This window comes from Dermacentor silvarum, chromosome 3, assembly GCF_013339745.2.
Source record: "Dermacentor silvarum isolate Dsil-2018 chromosome 3, BIME_Dsil_1.4, whole genome shotgun sequence".
Taxonomy (NCBI): domain Eukaryota; kingdom Metazoa; phylum Arthropoda; class Arachnida; order Ixodida; family Ixodidae; genus Dermacentor; species Dermacentor silvarum.
The window spans coordinates 62326466-62344326 of NC_051156.1; the positions used below are offsets into that span (position 1 = coordinate 62326466).

Here is a 17861-nt window from a genome sequence, read left to right on the forward strand (position 1 = left end):
TTTCTTGTTTTTGTGTAGCATGTAATATCTTTTTGTTATATAAATCACATAATTATGTATTATTACCATTAATTTCCGCTTATCAATCCAGAATTTTACACTAAATTTCAAATGGTTCTTTTCTCGCGCTATATTTTTCCTTCCTACACCATGGAAGGTATGGTTATAGGTATGTTATTGATGTGCCTGCGCACGCCTATAACGTACCCATAACTTACCCCACCACATGGCAATGGGAGGCGGCACTGTCAAGCTCCGGCTTGATGAACCAGTTCGGACTGGTCAACCGAGCGAGAAGGGCAAGTAAGGCCGCTAGACTCCTGGACTGAGGGGACCACCCACAGCGGAGTGGAGGAGCTACTTAAGCTCGATTCTCTGCGTGCTGTTCTGTATTAATTTTCTTCTCTCTCTCTTTCCAGTTTTTGTCCAACCCACCATGGTGACCTTGACGATTTCGGTTGAGATGGACAAACAAACCTACATGACCACTCTCCAAATCTGAGCACGCACTATAGTGAGAGGAGGAGAAGAAGAAAAGGGACCAGAAGAAGCCATGCAGTCGTCGCCGGCTTCCTTCCCAGCGGTTGCAGAGAGTGAGCAGGTGCTGACGCCCTATCAGCGCCCACCGGTGACCGAGAGCCCCGCCACGTGCGGCATCGACCCGCAAAAGCCGCAGGACGTGTTCGACGTGACGGGCCACGGTGCCTTCCAGCGGCGCCTGCTGGTCTGCGCGACGCTTTCCACTGCCGTGATGCTGGCCCACTCGCTCGCCTACCGCGTGCTCGCTCGTCCTGTTCGGCACTGGTGCGCACCACCGTATGACTTGGCATTGCTCCCAACCGAAGTCTGGAGGAACGTGGCCATACCGCTGATGACCGACGGTAGCTTCAGCCAGTGCACCGTCTACGATCCGCCTGTGCCGGTGAGCGCGTAGTCGGCGTGCAGTCCTACCAGCCTCATTCCTTACCGAGCGTTTGTCTATGGCGTTCGTCCGCTAGTCAAAACTCTAGCTGCACGCGTGGAGGCAGCAGTGTCGGGTTATTAGCTCTGTGTTACATTCATTATTTGCCCGGTAACGTGGCGCGATGCATGGTCTTCAGCTATTAATCAAACCGCAGACGTGTTTTGCGGGATTGTTTCATGTAGCACAATCGGACTTAATATTGCGATAGCAATTATATGGACGCTTCAAAGCAGATTTCTGCCGTCGGCGTCGCCGTCGTCGTCGCCGTCGCCTTGAGGTTCCGTATGACGTCAATGGAGATGAAATCATCGCCGCGCGCCGCCGAACGCTGTATGTGCGAGTGAAAGGGCGCGAGAGACGCGCGCTTTCACGGGGAGTGAACGCACGGCGGAGAACAAACGCGCGTTCTGTGCCGTGCTCCCTTAAGGGCTGCAGAAGTAGGCGTCTCTTTCCTCCTTTACAATCACCATATATGTAGAGCAAACGCGCCTTCTTCTGACGCACGAAAGGCCGTGGGGGTGGGGGGGAGGGGGAGGGAAGGGAGGCGACGTTTAGCTGCGGCATCAAGTGCCTATTTACATCAGATGCTCCGGCAACACTCACCAACGCCGCACGCATTTTGTGCGAACGCGGGCAAAACGCCGACGGCGTCGACAACAGTTCTACGTGCTGCCGGTGCTGCTGCATGTCGAAGTTTATACAGCTGATAAAGCTACTATCAATACTCCGTATAGCTCTCTACAAATTTGCTATCGCAATTGATGCTTCGCCTTTCAGGTGAAACTGCGACAACTTTTTAATTACACTACACTTAGCAATGGCTCGGGGCTGATGTACAGCAGTGCTGTACATCAAGAGGACGAAAAGGCGCAGAACAGGCGAAACTGAACCCCCCAACGCTGCACTATAGTAACTGCTGATGCACAGCAGTTCGAAGTTAAACTTTCTCAATGTAGCAGCCGCCGCCATGCTATCAAACTAATATTGACGCGCCTGTAATATTGCCTGTACTCCATATATGCACGGCTTGTCAAGAAAACAAGATCCTGTGAGAGTGAAAATTGATTAAGACTTCATAAGAAAACACCTAAGAATATCAGGATAACAATGTAGCGCCAGCAAGCAAGGACAAAAATAGACGAAGACACCGCTATGCAGATTATTCAAACTGATAGTACGTGTTAAATGGTAGATACGCTCGGCGTTTATATGAATGCGCCGAAACAGGCAACGGCCAAATGGAGCGAGCGCGAGCATCAACAACAAACGTCTTATTCTTCGTCTTCTGCTGGCGCCCGTATTTCTCACTATATTCACTCCCCGGCGAAAAAGGAGCCATCCTGGCGACCTATGGAACAGGTAGCACTGGTGGGTCGTAGTGCGGCTTCAGTCGGTCGATATGAACAGTTTCGCGTATGCGACGCCGTTGGTCCGTAGATTGGTGAATAGGCTCAATGACGTAGTTGACCGGGGATGTCTGTCGGAGAACCCGGTAAGGGCCGGCGTCCTTTGAGCTGAGCTTTGTGGGAAGGCCGGGACCCGGGAGTAGAGGAGGGAACGTGGAGCCATACCAGCGTTCCAGGTGAATATGATGGAAAACACAAGCCTGCGTCGACTATGTTTCTGGCTGGCCTGATCTTGCGCGGTAAGTGAGCGGGCAATCTGACGACATTCTTCGGCATAAGTGACGGCTTCGGATAGAGGAGTAGACTCTGAAGCGTCGGGGGGATTCAAAAGAACCGTTTCCATAAACGAGGAAGGTTCGCGACCATAAAGAAGGGAGATAACCCTGTGGTAGACTGAGTGGTGCTATTGTAAGCATACGTAACAAAGGGAAGGATGCGGTCCCAGTTAGTGTGGTTAGCGGAAACGTACATGGCGAGCATGTCGCCGAGCGTACGATTAAAGCGTTCAGTCATACCATTGGTTTGCGGATGATATGCGCTTGTAGTTCTACGGACAATGTTGCATTCCCGGAGGAGGGCAGCTACAGCTTCGGAGAGGAATGAACGACCACAGTCACTCAGTAGCTCGCGAGGCGCACCGTGTCGAAGAACAAGGTTGCGAAGGATGAACAAGCCGACTTCACGTGCTGTGGCCGCCGGAAGCGCTGAAGTTTCGGCGTAGCGCGTGAGATGGTCCACGTCGACGATAACCCAGCGGTTGCCATCTGGGGTGTACGGTAGAGGGCCGTACAAATCAATGCCGATACGGTCGAAAGGCCGGTAGGGACAAGGCAATGGTTGGAGCGGCCCTGTAATCTTGTTAGGTGGGCTATTGCGGCGTTGGCACTTGGAGCACGAGTGGACGTACTGCCGAACGACGCGGTACATTCCGCTCCAGTAGTATCGAAGCTGGAGGCGTGCACACGTGTTTAGTACACCGGCATGGGCGCATTGCGGATCCGCATGAAAAGAGGCACAGATGTCGGAACGTAAATGGCGAGGAATCACTAGCAACCATTTACGGCCGTCAGAGAGGTAGTTGCGGCGGTACAGAAGCTGGAGACAGACGCAGCACCATACTCATCGGGCAGTGGTGAGTGCGAAAGAGCGTCGGCATCCGAATGCTTACGGCCGGACCGGTAGACAACACGGATGTCATAGTCAAGTAGACGAAGTGCCCAACGAGCTAGGCGACCAGAGGGGTCCTTTAACGACGACAACCAGCACAGAGCGTGGTGAACAGTCACGACGTCAAATGGACGGCCATATACGTAAGGACGAAATTTGGTGATTGTCCAAACGATTGCAAGGCATTCTTTTTCGGTGACTGAATAGTTCGTTGCCGCTTTGGTGAGTGTGCGGCTGGCGTAAGAGAGGACGTACTCTTCGAAGCCAGACTTACGCTGGGTCAGAATAGCGCCGAGGCCTACTCCACTAGCGTCCGTGTGGATTTCTGTGGGAGCGTCTGGGTCAACGTAGCGTAGGATAGGTGGGGATATCTAAAGATGGCGTAAAATATGGCGAACGCGTCTTCGCAAGCCGTAGACCACGCCGAGATGCCTTGGCTGTCGGCAAGCAGCTGCGTTAAGGGGGCGATTATGGACGCGAAAGTACGCACGAATCGGCGAAAGTACGAACACAGTCCAATAAAGCTACGGAGTTCTTTCAGCGTAGACGGCCTGGGGAACTCGGCGACGGCGCGAAGCTTTGCAGGGTCGGGAAGGACACCGTCCTTGCTGACAACATGGCCTAAGATGGTAAGTCGGCGGGCAGCAAAGTGGCACTTCTTCAAGTTAAGCTGCAATCCAGCGTCTGAAAGGCAAGTCAGGCCGCTTGCGAGGCGGTTAAAATGGGGAGAAAAATCCTTCGAAAAGACTACGACGTTGTCCATGTAGCACAGACACGTGTGCCATTTGAGGCCTCTAAGAATGTTGTCCATGAGACGTTCGAAATTGGCAGGCGCATAACAAAGGCCGAATGGCATCACGTTAAAGTCATATAAACCGTCTGGGGTTACAAACGCAGTCTTGGGACGGTCCGGTTCATTCATAGGGACCTGGCAGTACCCAGATCGAAGGTCCAAAGAGGAGAAGAACTCTGCTCCTTGCAAGCAATCGAGGGCGTCGTCGATTCTGGGCAGCGGATAAACACCTTTTCGTGTGATCTTGTTAAGGTGCCTATAATCAACGCAGAATCTAATGCTACCGTCCTTTTTCTTTACCAGCACAACTGGGGAATTAGCCCAAGGGCTGTGTGAGGGCTATATTACGCCATGATGAAGCATATCGTTGACTTGTTCATCAATGACACGGGGCTCAGCATGAGAAACTCGGTATGGACGCTGGCGCAGGGATGCATGGGTGCCAGTGTCAATGCGGTGAACGATGGCGGATGTGCGGCCCAAGGAAGACTGCTTATGATCGAACGGCGTCCGAAAGCGGGCGAGCAGCTCCAAGAGTTGGGTACGCTGTGCAGGCGGGAGTGTGGAATCAATTGACGGGAGGAATGCCTCTAAGGAGGACGAATCGACGGAGGTAGCAGGAGTAATGGTGTCGACGAGAAGACCTACCGTGTCGTCAGGCAGTTGAGTAGAATATGCGGAATCAATATCCTCAAGCCGACCTATACATTCACCATGGTATAACGTGGCTGTGGAAGACAACCGATTCGTGACAAATGGCGCTGCAAGAGGTTTCGACCGTGAGAACTGCTAAAGGGAGGGGGGAGTTTTTGCGAGAGGTGAAGGCTTCGGAGGGCGCAAACAGGGCGGTGGAATCGGAAGCAGAGCCGCAAAAAAGTGGCACAAAAAGAGAAGACAAAGGAGGGATGTCAGTGTCCGCGGCGACGACCACTCGAGAAGGTGGCTTGTGAGATGCGGCGGCACACATCGTCGACAACTCAAGTTCGGCACGCGCACAGTCAACAACAGCATGGTTAGTAGCGAGAAAGTCCCAACCCAAAATAACGTCGTGAGAACATGGCGAAAAAACGACAAATTCGACTGCGTACAAAATGTCCTGTATGACAAGACGAGCTGTGCATGCCACTGAAGGTTGAATGTGGTGCGCGGTTGCGGTACGCAGAGAGACATCGGAAAGCGGTATGGTTATATTTTATTTTTAATTGCGGCACAGTTATCCACTAAGAACAGACACAGCAGCACCAGTATCGACGAGTGCTTGCACAGAAACACCTTCGATAGCCACGGTTATTTCGTTCGCAGGTAGAAATCGAGGCCTTGAAGTTGTCGACACGTGCGCAGTTCTTGCCTCCGGAACTACGAGGGCTAGTTTTCCGCTTGGACTAGTGGGGGGCGACGAACTATTGGGGAAAGTGAATGGCGACGTGGTGAGGGCGACCCACGTGTGTCGTAGCCACGGCGACTCGGTGAGCCGGTGTCCGTCGTTGAATGGGAGGAAATCGGGCGCGGTGGCTCAGAACGAAAGTAGTCCCGATTGTCTTCGCCCGCACTAGGACGGAAGTCACGACGACGGCAGAAACGTGCGACATGGCCAGACAGATAACAGAAGTAGCAAATAGGCCTGTTATCCGGGGTGCTCCAAGGATTAGTGGACGGCGGCACGGGACGGCGAAAAGGTGGCGGGTTCGGGTGGACAGGCGCTCGCGCAGCGAAGAAGGCATTTGCTGGTCGACCAGGGTCCGGGCTGAGCGGCATTGCTGGTGACTGTCTGCGTGGGACTTCAGCGTAGGTCAGAGGAGCGGAAACAGGCAGATGCTGGAAGGTGGTTGGTAGCGTCTCAGAAATTTGCTCCTCTATGGCCTGTCGTAGCGTCGGAGCAAGGCCCTGCGCTGAGGCCGGCACGCAGGGAACAAGGGACAATTGCCGGGCCACTTCCTCTTGGACGAACTCCTGGATCTGCTACCATAACATTGTGATGTCAGTAGAAACGGCGCCTACAGTGAATGATGACATGTCGGCCGGATCAGAGCTCGGGAGTCGTCTAGAAATGCGCTGTTTCCTCAACTCGTCATAGCTCTGACAGTACTGAACTACGTCTGCGACAGTTTGGGGATTTTTGGCAATCAGTATTTGGAAAGCGTCGTCCTCAATCCCCTTCATGATGTGTCTGATTTTATCAGCTTCGGACATAGCAGGGTTGATGCGACGGCAGAGGTCCACAATATCCTCAATGTAGGGCGTGAAGTACTCGCCGGATTGCTGGGCGCGACCGCGTAAGCGTTGTTCCGCGCGGAGCTTGCGAACAGCGGGACGGCCGAAGACTTCCGCGAAGCTCGTTTTAAAGGATGCCCAATTGGCAATATCAGCTTCGTGGTTGTGGAACCACAGCTGTGCTACGCCCGCCAGGTAAAAGTTGACGTTGCTGAGCTTGTCACCCTCATCCCACTTATTGTGGGCGCTTACCCGCTCATACGAAGTGAGCCAGTCCTCGACGTCTTGCTCGTCGGTGCCGTTGAAAATGACAGGATCTCGTTGTTGGGGTACGCTGGAGCAGGCGACCACCGGTGGTGCGGGAGCACCTTGCTGGGGCATGTCGTCAGGCATTGCCGAGGCTGGGGGTAGAGTCCGGGTACGGAGTTCCAGGATGAAATGGGAACGAGCACGCTCCACCAATTGATAGTACGCGTTTAATGGTAGATACGCTCGTCGTTTATATGAACGCGCCGAAACAGGCAACGGCCAAATTGAGCGAGCGCGAGCACCAACAACAAACGTCTTATTCTTCGTCTTCTGCTGGCGCGGGTATTTCTCACTACAAAACCATTAACTTGAACATTCTCAAGAAAATTGCTACATATTTAGACAATGTACAACTGCGCCACTCTTGGTAAAAACGTCCTATTATACTGCACCTTCCCAAGAGGCCGTCTCCTTATCAACCAAGTCGATAGCCGTAGACATAACAGATATTTCACCATTCCGCCTGATAGCTTCGACCTCTATAATTTCAAAGCACGTCCTTATCTCTGTGTCTGACAATAATAACACAATAATTAAAGAAGCTCAGCCGCACTCTTGACAGTGAACACAGAGATGAGCGTCGCGGTTATTCCTTACATTTAAACTACGTTTCCCTCAGGCGATCAATAAGGCATCGTCCTCTTTGTTCTATGCATATGCTACCACAAGACACAGGCAGCTCATATACCATTGCCTCTACACACGTGCACGAATTCCATTAAAATTCGTGACTTTCTGTCAGCATGTAGAATCTGTGCAAGAGCATTTTTATCTACGTCGGATAGTCACACGTGACCCGGACTCTCACAAGGAAATGTACAGTTTTCGTGACGGCAGCGCCAGATCACATTGCTTAGAGATCGTGGAATTGCAACATCCAGGGACCACGCTGGCACGCTAGTACTGAACTGACATTCGAGCACGGCCATGCTTGTATGTCCTATTTTCTGGATTATAAGCTGCATTTTTGTATAAGTCCCACTCCCGACTTTTCACGAGATTTGAAGAAACGTTTGTATATAAGGCACACTGGTGTAAGACGCACCTATTTTAACTCGCTTGGCATGATGATACGCGATTATGCAAGCTTGTATAGTTATAGCAAAATTCCTTACTTATCCATCTTATGGCACTGAATTTTATCTCAGCAAAGCTTTTACGAGCCAATAATTCTAGTAAGAAATATTTCAATCAAAACTCCTCTTAGAAGCAGAAAGCTAGCATTTATTGCTCCTCACGAAGCCATCGAATGCCTCGTCGTTCTACGCAGTCAAAAAAGTCAACAATTTCGGCTGGCAGCATGGCTGGGTCACCGCTGCCTGCTTCTGAATAACGTTTAGGAGATGTTGCAGGCACGTCGCTGGCATAGCCTCTGCGACTTCTTGCGCGCGCGATTAAATTATGATGATGAGAACGAAGTGGTGCTTTTTGTAACTGGCATATCTCGGGTATATACGGCAGGCATTGCCAGATCCTGACTGGGATCTTGCCACTGTCGTTGAAAAGAAAAGTGTACAATCATTGCATTCGACCGGAGCTAACATATTGTTACGGGGAGTATTTAATTAACCGTGAACGGCTAGCGCTTGCCTAGTCAAGACTGCACAGAGCGCACAGGTTCCAGCAGGTTTTCAGTCCGACAAGAGAGCCTCTGACCCAGCCCCACTACAACGTCTTTGTCTTTGCCATTGCTCGTGACATTATCCCCGGCCGATGAAGCACCGTCCCGGTGCTTGTTGTGATCAAAATGGATTATCACAGTTGTAAAGTTTGAGGCGGGAAACATGTACGATGTCAGTTCGCGGTGCGGCAGTCGATAAGGTGGATGCCATGGGAGATATCTCATAGGTGACAGGAGTCACCTGGCGCAGCACGCGATAAGGTCCGACGTACCGCGACATTAACTTTTCACACAGGCCGACGCGACGAGATGGGAGCCAGAGAAGGACGAGAGAGCCCGGTGGAAAATCAGCATCCCGGTGTTGACGATCGTAGATGGCCTTTTGTGCGGTCTGCGATGACGTGAGCCGAGCGCGGGCTACTGTGCGTGCGACGAGCGCACGCGTGATGACATCTTGCGCATAGGAAGTCGTGGACGTGGAGGCCGGATCAGAAGGGAGCAAGGTGTCAAAGGGTAGTAAGGGATGGCGTCCAAAGAGAAGATAGAAGGGTGAGTAGCCGGCAGTTTCATGACGCGTGCGCACCTCCACCAAAAAGATGTTACGGCGAGTATTTAATTAACCGTGAACGGCTAGCGCTTGCCTAGTCAAGACTGCACAGAGCGCACAGGTTCCAGCAGGTTTTCAGTCCGACAAGAGAGCCTCTGACCCAGCCCCACTACAACGTCTTTGTCTTTGCCATTGCTCGTGACAATATGGGGCAGAAACTTCGAGGTTAACAAAGAAGCTCGATAACAAATGAAGGACCGCACAAAGAGCGATGGAACGCAAAGTTTTAGGTGTAAGGTTAAGAGACAGGAAGAGATAGGTGTTGATCAGAGAGCAAACGGGGATAGCCGATATTCTAATTGACATTAAGGGAAAAAATGGAGCTGGGCAGGCCATGTAATGCGCAGGATGGATAACCGATGTTCCATTAGAGTTACAGAATGGATACCAAGAGAAGGGAAGCGCAGTCGAGGACTGCAGAAGACTAGGTGGGGTGGTGAAGGTAGGAAACTTACAGGCGCAAGTTGGAATCAGCTAGCGCAAGACAGGGGTTTTTGGAGATCACAGGGAGAGGCCTTCGTCCTGCAGTGGTCATAAATACAGGCTGATGATGATGATATCTCGGGTACGACGACGTACAATAAAGAACTGCAGCATCATTTCTTTATTTATTGAGTGAGTTTCATTGGTTTAGCCTTTTCCTTAAGAAATACTAAGTTATAACAGCAAACTAGTACGCGTGACCTCCAATCACGGAGGCACCTATATCAGCACCAATGGGCTTCTTCAATTTTGCACTTCTGGCTACCCGCGGGCTGCCAGAGCCAGCCAGAGCGCCTTCGTTTTTCTCGGATTGCCCCGCCCACCGGGCGACTCACTTCCGCCGCGCGTTCGTTTTAGTGGGGCTGGAAGCTTCTGGCTCAAGGAGGTTGAAAAAAAAAACTTATTTTTTTTCAACCTCCTTGTTCTGGTTACCCGCGGGCTGCCAGAACCAGCCAGGACCATTTTGGTCAGGCAGCTCTCTGGAAGTTCTCTGGCTAGCAGACGACAAACAGAGGCGATGAGCGCTCGCCGCCATCTTTGTGGGGACTTGACGGATTCGAACGCGTGCACTTGTGACTTATACCTCGCTCAGTCAACTGGATTGCGTCGAACTCTAGCGCACGCCGCCCCGGCGCTGGCGTGCTTGTGGACTTCGTCTCAGAAGGCGCTCGCGTAATCGTCGGAACGATTCCCGACGTAGGCGCCGTGCGTGGATCGCTGATTGCATTACTTCTATCGTTATCTTACTAGGATTCTAACGCCCCGAATTCCGCCTTGCGACGCGGTGCCATACGAACGGCGGCGAACCATTTGAAGCTTTCTTTTGTTTGTGTCCCGTGAATGCATCTTCTCGGCCGTGAACAGCGCGCTGCGCTCTCGATCATGCTTGCATGGTTCTTCATCGTGTTCCGCGCAAGTTGTCGAAGTTGTAGACGCTCATTCCCGCACATTGCGCTGCTTTTTCGGTTCACGTCTTTTTCTGGTGGTATCGGTTTTCACATTGCTCGCGTATATGCGGCGATATGTCTTTTTTTCCGCAGTTAGCGTAGGCATCGCAGCTAACCCGTGTTCGCTCCGCCTCTCCATCGTATCTTAGGTGGCAACTCGAAACCGATGCGTTCTAACTATATATAGTCCGTTGATGTTAAAGGAATGCACTGGTTGAGATGAGTAATGACCACACGTACATTAGCTTTATTATTGCCCTCATGATCGACCAATACTATTTTTTCCTGTGAAGCTTTTCGCGGGTTACAGGCGGCGTGCTTTTCACGCGCCAGCCGCAGCCCCAGCTCTTTTAGCACAGGAGCAGAATTAAGAGGACCACCATCAGCCAAAACAGACCTTCTGAAATCGAATTCAAGCATGTATGAAATTTTATGCATATAAGACGTACCCAATATCCTGCTTTTTCGTGTCTTGTCAAATGATGTCAAATGTCGCCGGTGGCCGACGTGATCGCTATACGAGCATTCATCCTCGAGCGATCGCTTTAGCTACCACTTATATAGGTGCGATTTGGCGTTTTGGAATTGGACGCGTCGCACGCCGTTTGTTGCGCTGTGCAACGTGAGCTGCACAGTGTGCGTCCTGTGCCGAGTCGCGCGAAATCTCGCAAAAGTGATCGTATTCCTGAATGCAACTATATATATTTCCGAGGTGGCAAGACAGAAATGGGCCAACTACGCCACACGCGCGACGCCCACGCCGGTCGCTGCCATGCTGGTAGCATGTTTACATTTATCCCGCAGCTAGAGCTGTCCCGGCGTTCGATTTTGCAAACTTCGGGCAGCTCCGGGTTGTCTTGGGATCCCAGCTCACGTGACTTCCTATAAGAACCGGAACTAGCTGGCTGCCAGTGGGCTTCCAGAACTCCGAAAATCGACGAAGCCCAATGTTTGGGATCGGGCAAGTTGGTGTTCTATGTTACAGCGCGCATATGTCTGTGCTGTCTTTGTCCCGGTGTCGCCACGGTTGCCCCGCTGTCATACAAGATTTTATTTCTTTCTGAGTTTTGCCGTGAATTGTTTCTTGTACTCATAAAAAGAAACACGGTCAAATTGGCGGCGCGAGCATGTATGGTTTTACGCACATATAAGTCGTACCGTTCTGTAAGACGCACCAACCAAAATTTCAGAAACAAAATACGCTACTTACAGTCCGGAAAACACGGTAATCACGGACAACTTTCTGTGGCCATGAAGGGACAGCTACCTAGTCAAAGCATGTACAAAACCAGTACTGAAAGTAGTCCCACATTCTCATTCGCGGTAGTTTAAAGTTGTTACTATGCTGCAGTCTTACTGCTATCGCTTGGTTTAAGCTGGGAAAGCGAAAACAAACATCGTACTTGCGACAGCAAAATAAGACAAAGTACACCCCTGATTTTCGAGTCTTCCTCAAAATTCTTCCGCGTTTGGGCTAATACAAAACAGCAGCACGTGGAAGGTACGCTGATTCAGTGTCTGTTCGCAAGAAACCTAATGCGCAATGAAGATAAGTGGAGATCGCAGGGAGAGGCCTTTGTCCTGCAGGAGACAAATATAAGGTGATGATGACGATGATGCAGTAACACACGCGGAGAAGCTTTGCTTTCCCTTCAATGTCACAGAGAGTTGTCCGCGACCATAGAAAATGTTGCCCGTTCACAATAGCCTCTAGTCGGCCTCCATCTCGAGGCGAACGTTTCCGCGTTTTCTATCATGCCGTATGTGTTCGAACGCTGCGGCGGATCGGGCAACTCATCGCTTATCAGGTTCCAGGAAACCATGAAACAGGCGCGTGTCTGTCCCTCTTCTAAATAGTATCGTCACCGTCGCAGCTCAAACAGCCGGGTGGCGTCGGTTGATCTTGTTCCTAGCTGAATCAGCCGCGCCGCCGTCTGGTGCAGCGCCCGGTGCTCATAAGGGGGAGCTTCAGCTTGTCCGAAAATCTGTTACCCTGCAGGGAATAGGGGATTCGCAAATATAGACTACATCAAAAACGCTGCAGCGACACCGCGCAAAGTTTTGTCCAACATAAAGCCGTTATAATCATTCTTCGTTATATCGTTCTAATTGTTATGATCATTCCGCGGAAGCAGAATAAAACCGAACTGCATGTTGACATTTACGCCACTACCGGCGTCTCACACTAACGGGTAAGCATAACACACGGTGATCACTGCAGTAGAAGCTCCGCGTCCGTTCTGATTAAGCTCTTCACCATAAGGTGGCACCACCATTGCGGCTAAACATGTCTACCTGTCCGGTAATCAAAACAAGACTGATTATCACAGGAAGATGAAATGTTAAAGTTATCAACACTGGTGAAACAAGGGATACCCTGGAGCCAACGTTTAGACAAGGGGACTTGTCTTCATCAGGGCAACATTCTATTACTCTGACGAAGACAGTCCTCCTGTCAAAACGATTGGCTTCGGCGACATTCCTCGTTTGAGAACTCTTGACCTATCAGATAACCCTGTGCTTCGCGAAAGCCCTCTATTCCCCGTTACGAGAGCTCAATGACAGAAAACGTTTCCAGCTAGCATATATTTCATCTGCGCCACCCCTTTTCTCGCACATGGCAGGATCTCGCCAACGCCGACCGCCGCGTGGTTCCTTGCGAGCGGTGGCAATACGACGAGGCGAACGAAAGCATCGTGGACCAGTGGGACCTGGTGTGCCGCCACCGCTGGTTGTTGCCCTTGTCTTCGGTGCTGTATTTGGTAGGCGCCCTGCTGGGCCTGCCACTCGTTGGCCTGGCGGCCGACTGCCTGGGCCGCAAGCCGGTGATTATCTGTTGCGTGGCGGCGCTGCTGTTCGCCGGCACAAGTTGTGGCGTGGCGCGTTCCTTCGACAGCTTCGTCCTATCGCGCCTGGCCGTGGCCGTGACCTCGGGCGGCGCCCAGCTTTTGTTGTTCGTGCTGCTCTACGAGGCGTGCGATAACGGGCACCGGCTGACTTTCAGCCTGCTCTGCTGGGGCCCCGCGTCGGCGCTGCTCCCTCTCGTCTTCAAGCTGAGCAGCGTTATGAACGAGCACTGGGAGAAGACTCAGGTGGTGCTCATGGTGCCCACGTGCCTCCTCGTCTCTGTCTGCTTCCTGCTTGAGGAGTCGGCCGCCTGGCTGCTGGCGTCACGGCAGCCGCGCCTGGCCGAAGAAGCGGCGCTCGCCGTGGCAGTTGTCAACGGCGTGCCGCTGACTGGGGCCAAGCTGGCCTTCGCGGCACTGCTCATGCAAGCCAAGGCTCAAGACCGGTCCGCACGTGAAAGCACTTTTTGGTTCACGCAGACGGCTATCTTGCGGAAGAAGGTATTTCGCGGCCACAACCTGCCGGAACTCTGTTCGTGGTTCACGGTCATGCTTGCCTTCTACGGAACCAACCTCGGGTCAGGTGAAACCGCGCCACACTCATTCTTGGGCAGCATCGCTGTGGTCTTCCTCGTGAGTGCCATGCACACTGCCATCTACTGGAGCATGACACGGTTCGGCCCAAGACACACTTTTGCGGCGGTTATGTGGCTCCTGGCGCTGCATTCAATCGTCCAGGCGAGCAAAGTTGACCGTGTGACGGCCGTCGTGGGCTACGCCGTAACAGCCACTGCCATGGGTGCCACTTACGTTTACTCGGTCGAGAGATTCCCGAGCGAGGTGCGCTGTGTGGGCATGGGAGCCTGCTACTCTGTGGGATGCATCGGTGCCGTTGTCGCGTTGGTTACCGAGCTTATCTGGGACTCTCCGAGGCAGAGGCTTCACGGGATCGCAGCCGTGCTCGCTTTTCTCTGCCTCATCGGCCTCCACCAGCTACCCTATGTAGTCGGTGTCAAGAGCCGCAAGGACCACTCTAACGGGGCCGAGCGCAAGAAAGCCATGCAAAAGTCGCTGGTTCCCATCAGGGCCGCTGTGGCTAATTCGATGGCGAGACGTGCACCCAGGTCATCGTCCATTGGTTTCAGGAGAAGCTCCAAAGCACAGGCTCCCACCGATAACGGCTCCTCGTGCTCCGCGCGCGATCCGCTGCACGACGAAGCGTTGCACGTGGACGCAGTCGGCGCTGACGTGGTACTGCACGACCACCAAGCACAGGCTGGATCGACAAACACTTGCACTTCGCACGGAGATGCAGGACAGGCCGACACGCACGCCAGCGATTTTTAAGGACATGGCGGATGTTTTCTTTCTATCAATTCCTTCTAATGACACCTTATCGCACAATATAAAATTATTTCTTCTTGCATGCTGTTCTTGCTCTTTAAACTTGGTTCTACGCTTGAGTTACATGTTTCATTAGTCTGCCGTATGTGTTTTTATTGGAGTATTGCCCTTCTCCGGCACAGAATATAGCGTTTTAAATTATGAAGTTTGACGTGCCAAAACGACGATCTGACTATGCGGTACGCCGTAATGGGGGACTCCGGACAAATCTGGACCACCTGGGGTTCTTTAGGCGCACCTAAATATAAGTACACGGGTGTTTTCGCACTTTGCCCCCGTCGATATTCCATCGCGGGATCGAATCCGTGGCCGGGATTCGATCCCGCGATTTCGTGCTTATGAGCCACTAAGCAACCACGGCGGGTAATATAGCATTTCAGAAAACCGCGATGCTATATCACACACCAGGGTGGTTCAGCCTGCGCCGCCTGTGGTAATACTCGTGTGGACTATAGGACACTGTCACATGTAAGAGGCCGCCTGTGGCGAGAAAAGAAGACGACGACGATCGCGGAGCGTTCCGAACGGCGCGAGCGCTTGAGGCACGCGAGCCGAGGTGTAATCCGCGAGGGATGAAGCATCGAAGCGGTATTATCGACGTGGCTCTTGAGCTGGAAGGTCGCTTAGTCAGCCATGCTCTGACGACGCGAGAGCGGAGGACCCGGCCAGGAAGCTCGTGAAGCTGGCAAGGCCCAGGTGTAGCTGTAGTCCTCGGAATCGTCCGGGCGAAGCTCCTGTGACCGGCTGCTGCTGCTCACGGTGGTTCCGGTCTTCTTCTCGAGAATCCCTCTTCCTCGGCCAAGCCCATTCAACCGATAATCACTGTGACACCGGGCCGCCATGCCGATCGACGTATGGCGAAGAACGCTTCGCGAAGCCTAACCCGACAAGTGACACGTCAGCGGCGGCTACCGGGGCACCAGCCACGTACTCGGTCAGGTCAACGGAACCGCGAGGCGTCGGCACTTACGGCGCCCGCAACGTTTCGGACGAGCCAGACGTGGACTCAACAAGAACTTCAAACCGACGGCTCGTAAGGACACGCACTTCCATATTGCGACGCATTTAGGCCGGGGCCAGGGTGGCCAGACTTTGACGAGACAGCACTAAGACTGACGTAGAGACTGTAAGACGGAGTTAGGCTCCGAGACCGAGATAGATTATTTTCTGGTAGTGTTGTATTTAGTTAGAGTTTTGTATTTTCTATTGAGTGAGGATATTTGGCTGAGTTATGGTTTTAGTGTTGTGTGTCTTGTGCCTTTACCGTCCCTGTATATATTAAATCCTTGTTTGTTGTGCTGCCAGTCGTCTCTCCTCCATCGAGAGTAGCGCCTGTACGCAACTCTCCGGCTCCCAAGCAAATAGAAGGTGACAGACACACGCCGAGAATGTCATGTCGAATGGCGCATCCTTGCATGTTCCCTTTCTTTACACCGCTTCGCTGAGGAATTTCGGTAAATCAAGGTGTGGAAATTGCATTACGAGGGCAACTCTTTCATAGTTCCACCTTATGTTTATAAACAACCCTGTCTGCTGCCCTTCTTTCTGTGTATATATATAAGAAGAAATAAACTTTATTGACAGAGCCGGCACTTGCTTTTAGTGGCCTCAGGTGTCGGCTCGAACTCCTTGGACTCGGGCGGCATCTTCGGCTTGCCGGACGGCCCAGAGCTGGTCTTCTAGCTCCGAACATTTCAGGGCCTGTATAAAACATTATTTTCATATATAGATTTGCATGGTGAGGTATCAGGTAGAGTTGCTTGATATACGACACCTGATCACGCCAATGGAAATAAGAAGGTAAAAACAGTTAAACAGATTAGCTTCGTCATTTTAAGGAGCATTATCGATGTCGGAATTAACAACTTGAGTCTAAAGGTTTCGATACTACATGTAAAGGTATTAACTTTGGCAACCTCCGCGCGCGGTCGCGATGACAAGAGTGCTTATAGAGTGTCACGTTTGCATTGGCTACGTTCAAGTAATTTAAACCACTGCAGAACACAACAGCCATTTTTGTCACTGGTGGAGCAAACAGGTGTAGCGGGATGCAGACACACACACACGTATTCCTTGGCGACAGCGTTATAACGAAACACGTGTCTTTTGTTGTAAGGAGACAAATCGGTAAGCAAATAAGACGAAAGACGAGTTGGCCATAGTGGAGGACTGGACTTTTTTTCAATACATTACAAAGCACCACCACACAACGACAACGTGACAGGTATCCCGGCGCTCTGTCACTATGTCATTTGGGTACTTATGCTTTTGTTACAAGAAAACAAGCTGATTTGGCTCATATCAGTCCTGATATTGTGGTTGTAGAAAGCATTTTCTGGATGCGAATCTCGAATGATTCTTAATTTTGAGAAGCAGCAGCTATATGACCACAGGAGCACGAACAATACAAGCACTAGCTGTGGCTATCGTCGTAGATCTTTGTGGGTGGACGATTAGTTCAGGGTGTAGAACTGCACTCCAACCGAAAACCGTACCCGAACCGGAGTTCTGGCTGAAACTAAGCCTGAACCCACACCAATATTTTTATAACGTGTCTGAACCCGAGCCGAACCTGAACCGTGAAAAATAATAACGGTTGCCGGTTCAGCACGAAACGGTACAAGCACTTAGTGTACAAACGGGTGCTATTACAGAGCGATTCTTCGACGTAATTAGTTTTAATCGGTGCATCCCACGAGCACATCGCTACGACGCACGGTAACAATTAACGGCTGTAAACCGGAACAGGAAACGTGCTTTTCTTCAGTAAGGTCTTGATGAGGGCTAGTTGGTTCATGATTTAGAAATGAGGTTTGAACAGCGCGAATAAAACAAGGACAGGAAGAAACAAATACCACAAACAAGTGCTTTTCTTGCGTGCCACGGATCAACGCACGTTTGACGCCTCCAGATGGAGTTCAATGCTCTTCGATTTCTGTAAATCAATCTCGGGGCGCAATATGCGTGATATCCGGCTTTTTTGTCTGCGCTCAGTCAGCGCAAGACTCTGAGCCACGTGCAGTTGCGTAAGGAACATCGTCACGAAATTTATCGAAAGCAGTCTTCGTTTATTGTTCAGGCGCATCAATGTCCTCATCTGCCT

At 51.6% G+C, this 17861-nt stretch overlaps 1 protein-coding gene across 1 annotated transcript; it reads left to right on the plus strand.

The window, feature by feature from the left end:
* The first annotated feature begins 553 nt into the window (after nucleotides 1–553).
* Nucleotides 554–14701, plus strand: LOC119444427 (solute carrier family 22 member 7). The gene is made up of 2 exons (XM_037708828.1): nucleotides 554–922; nucleotides 13133–14701. The coding sequence occupies exons 1-2, from the start codon at nucleotides 554–556 to the stop codon at nucleotides 14699–14701; spliced, it is 1938 nt and encodes a 645-aa protein (XP_037564756.1).
* The last annotated feature ends 3160 nt before the right edge of the window (nucleotides 14702–17861 follow it).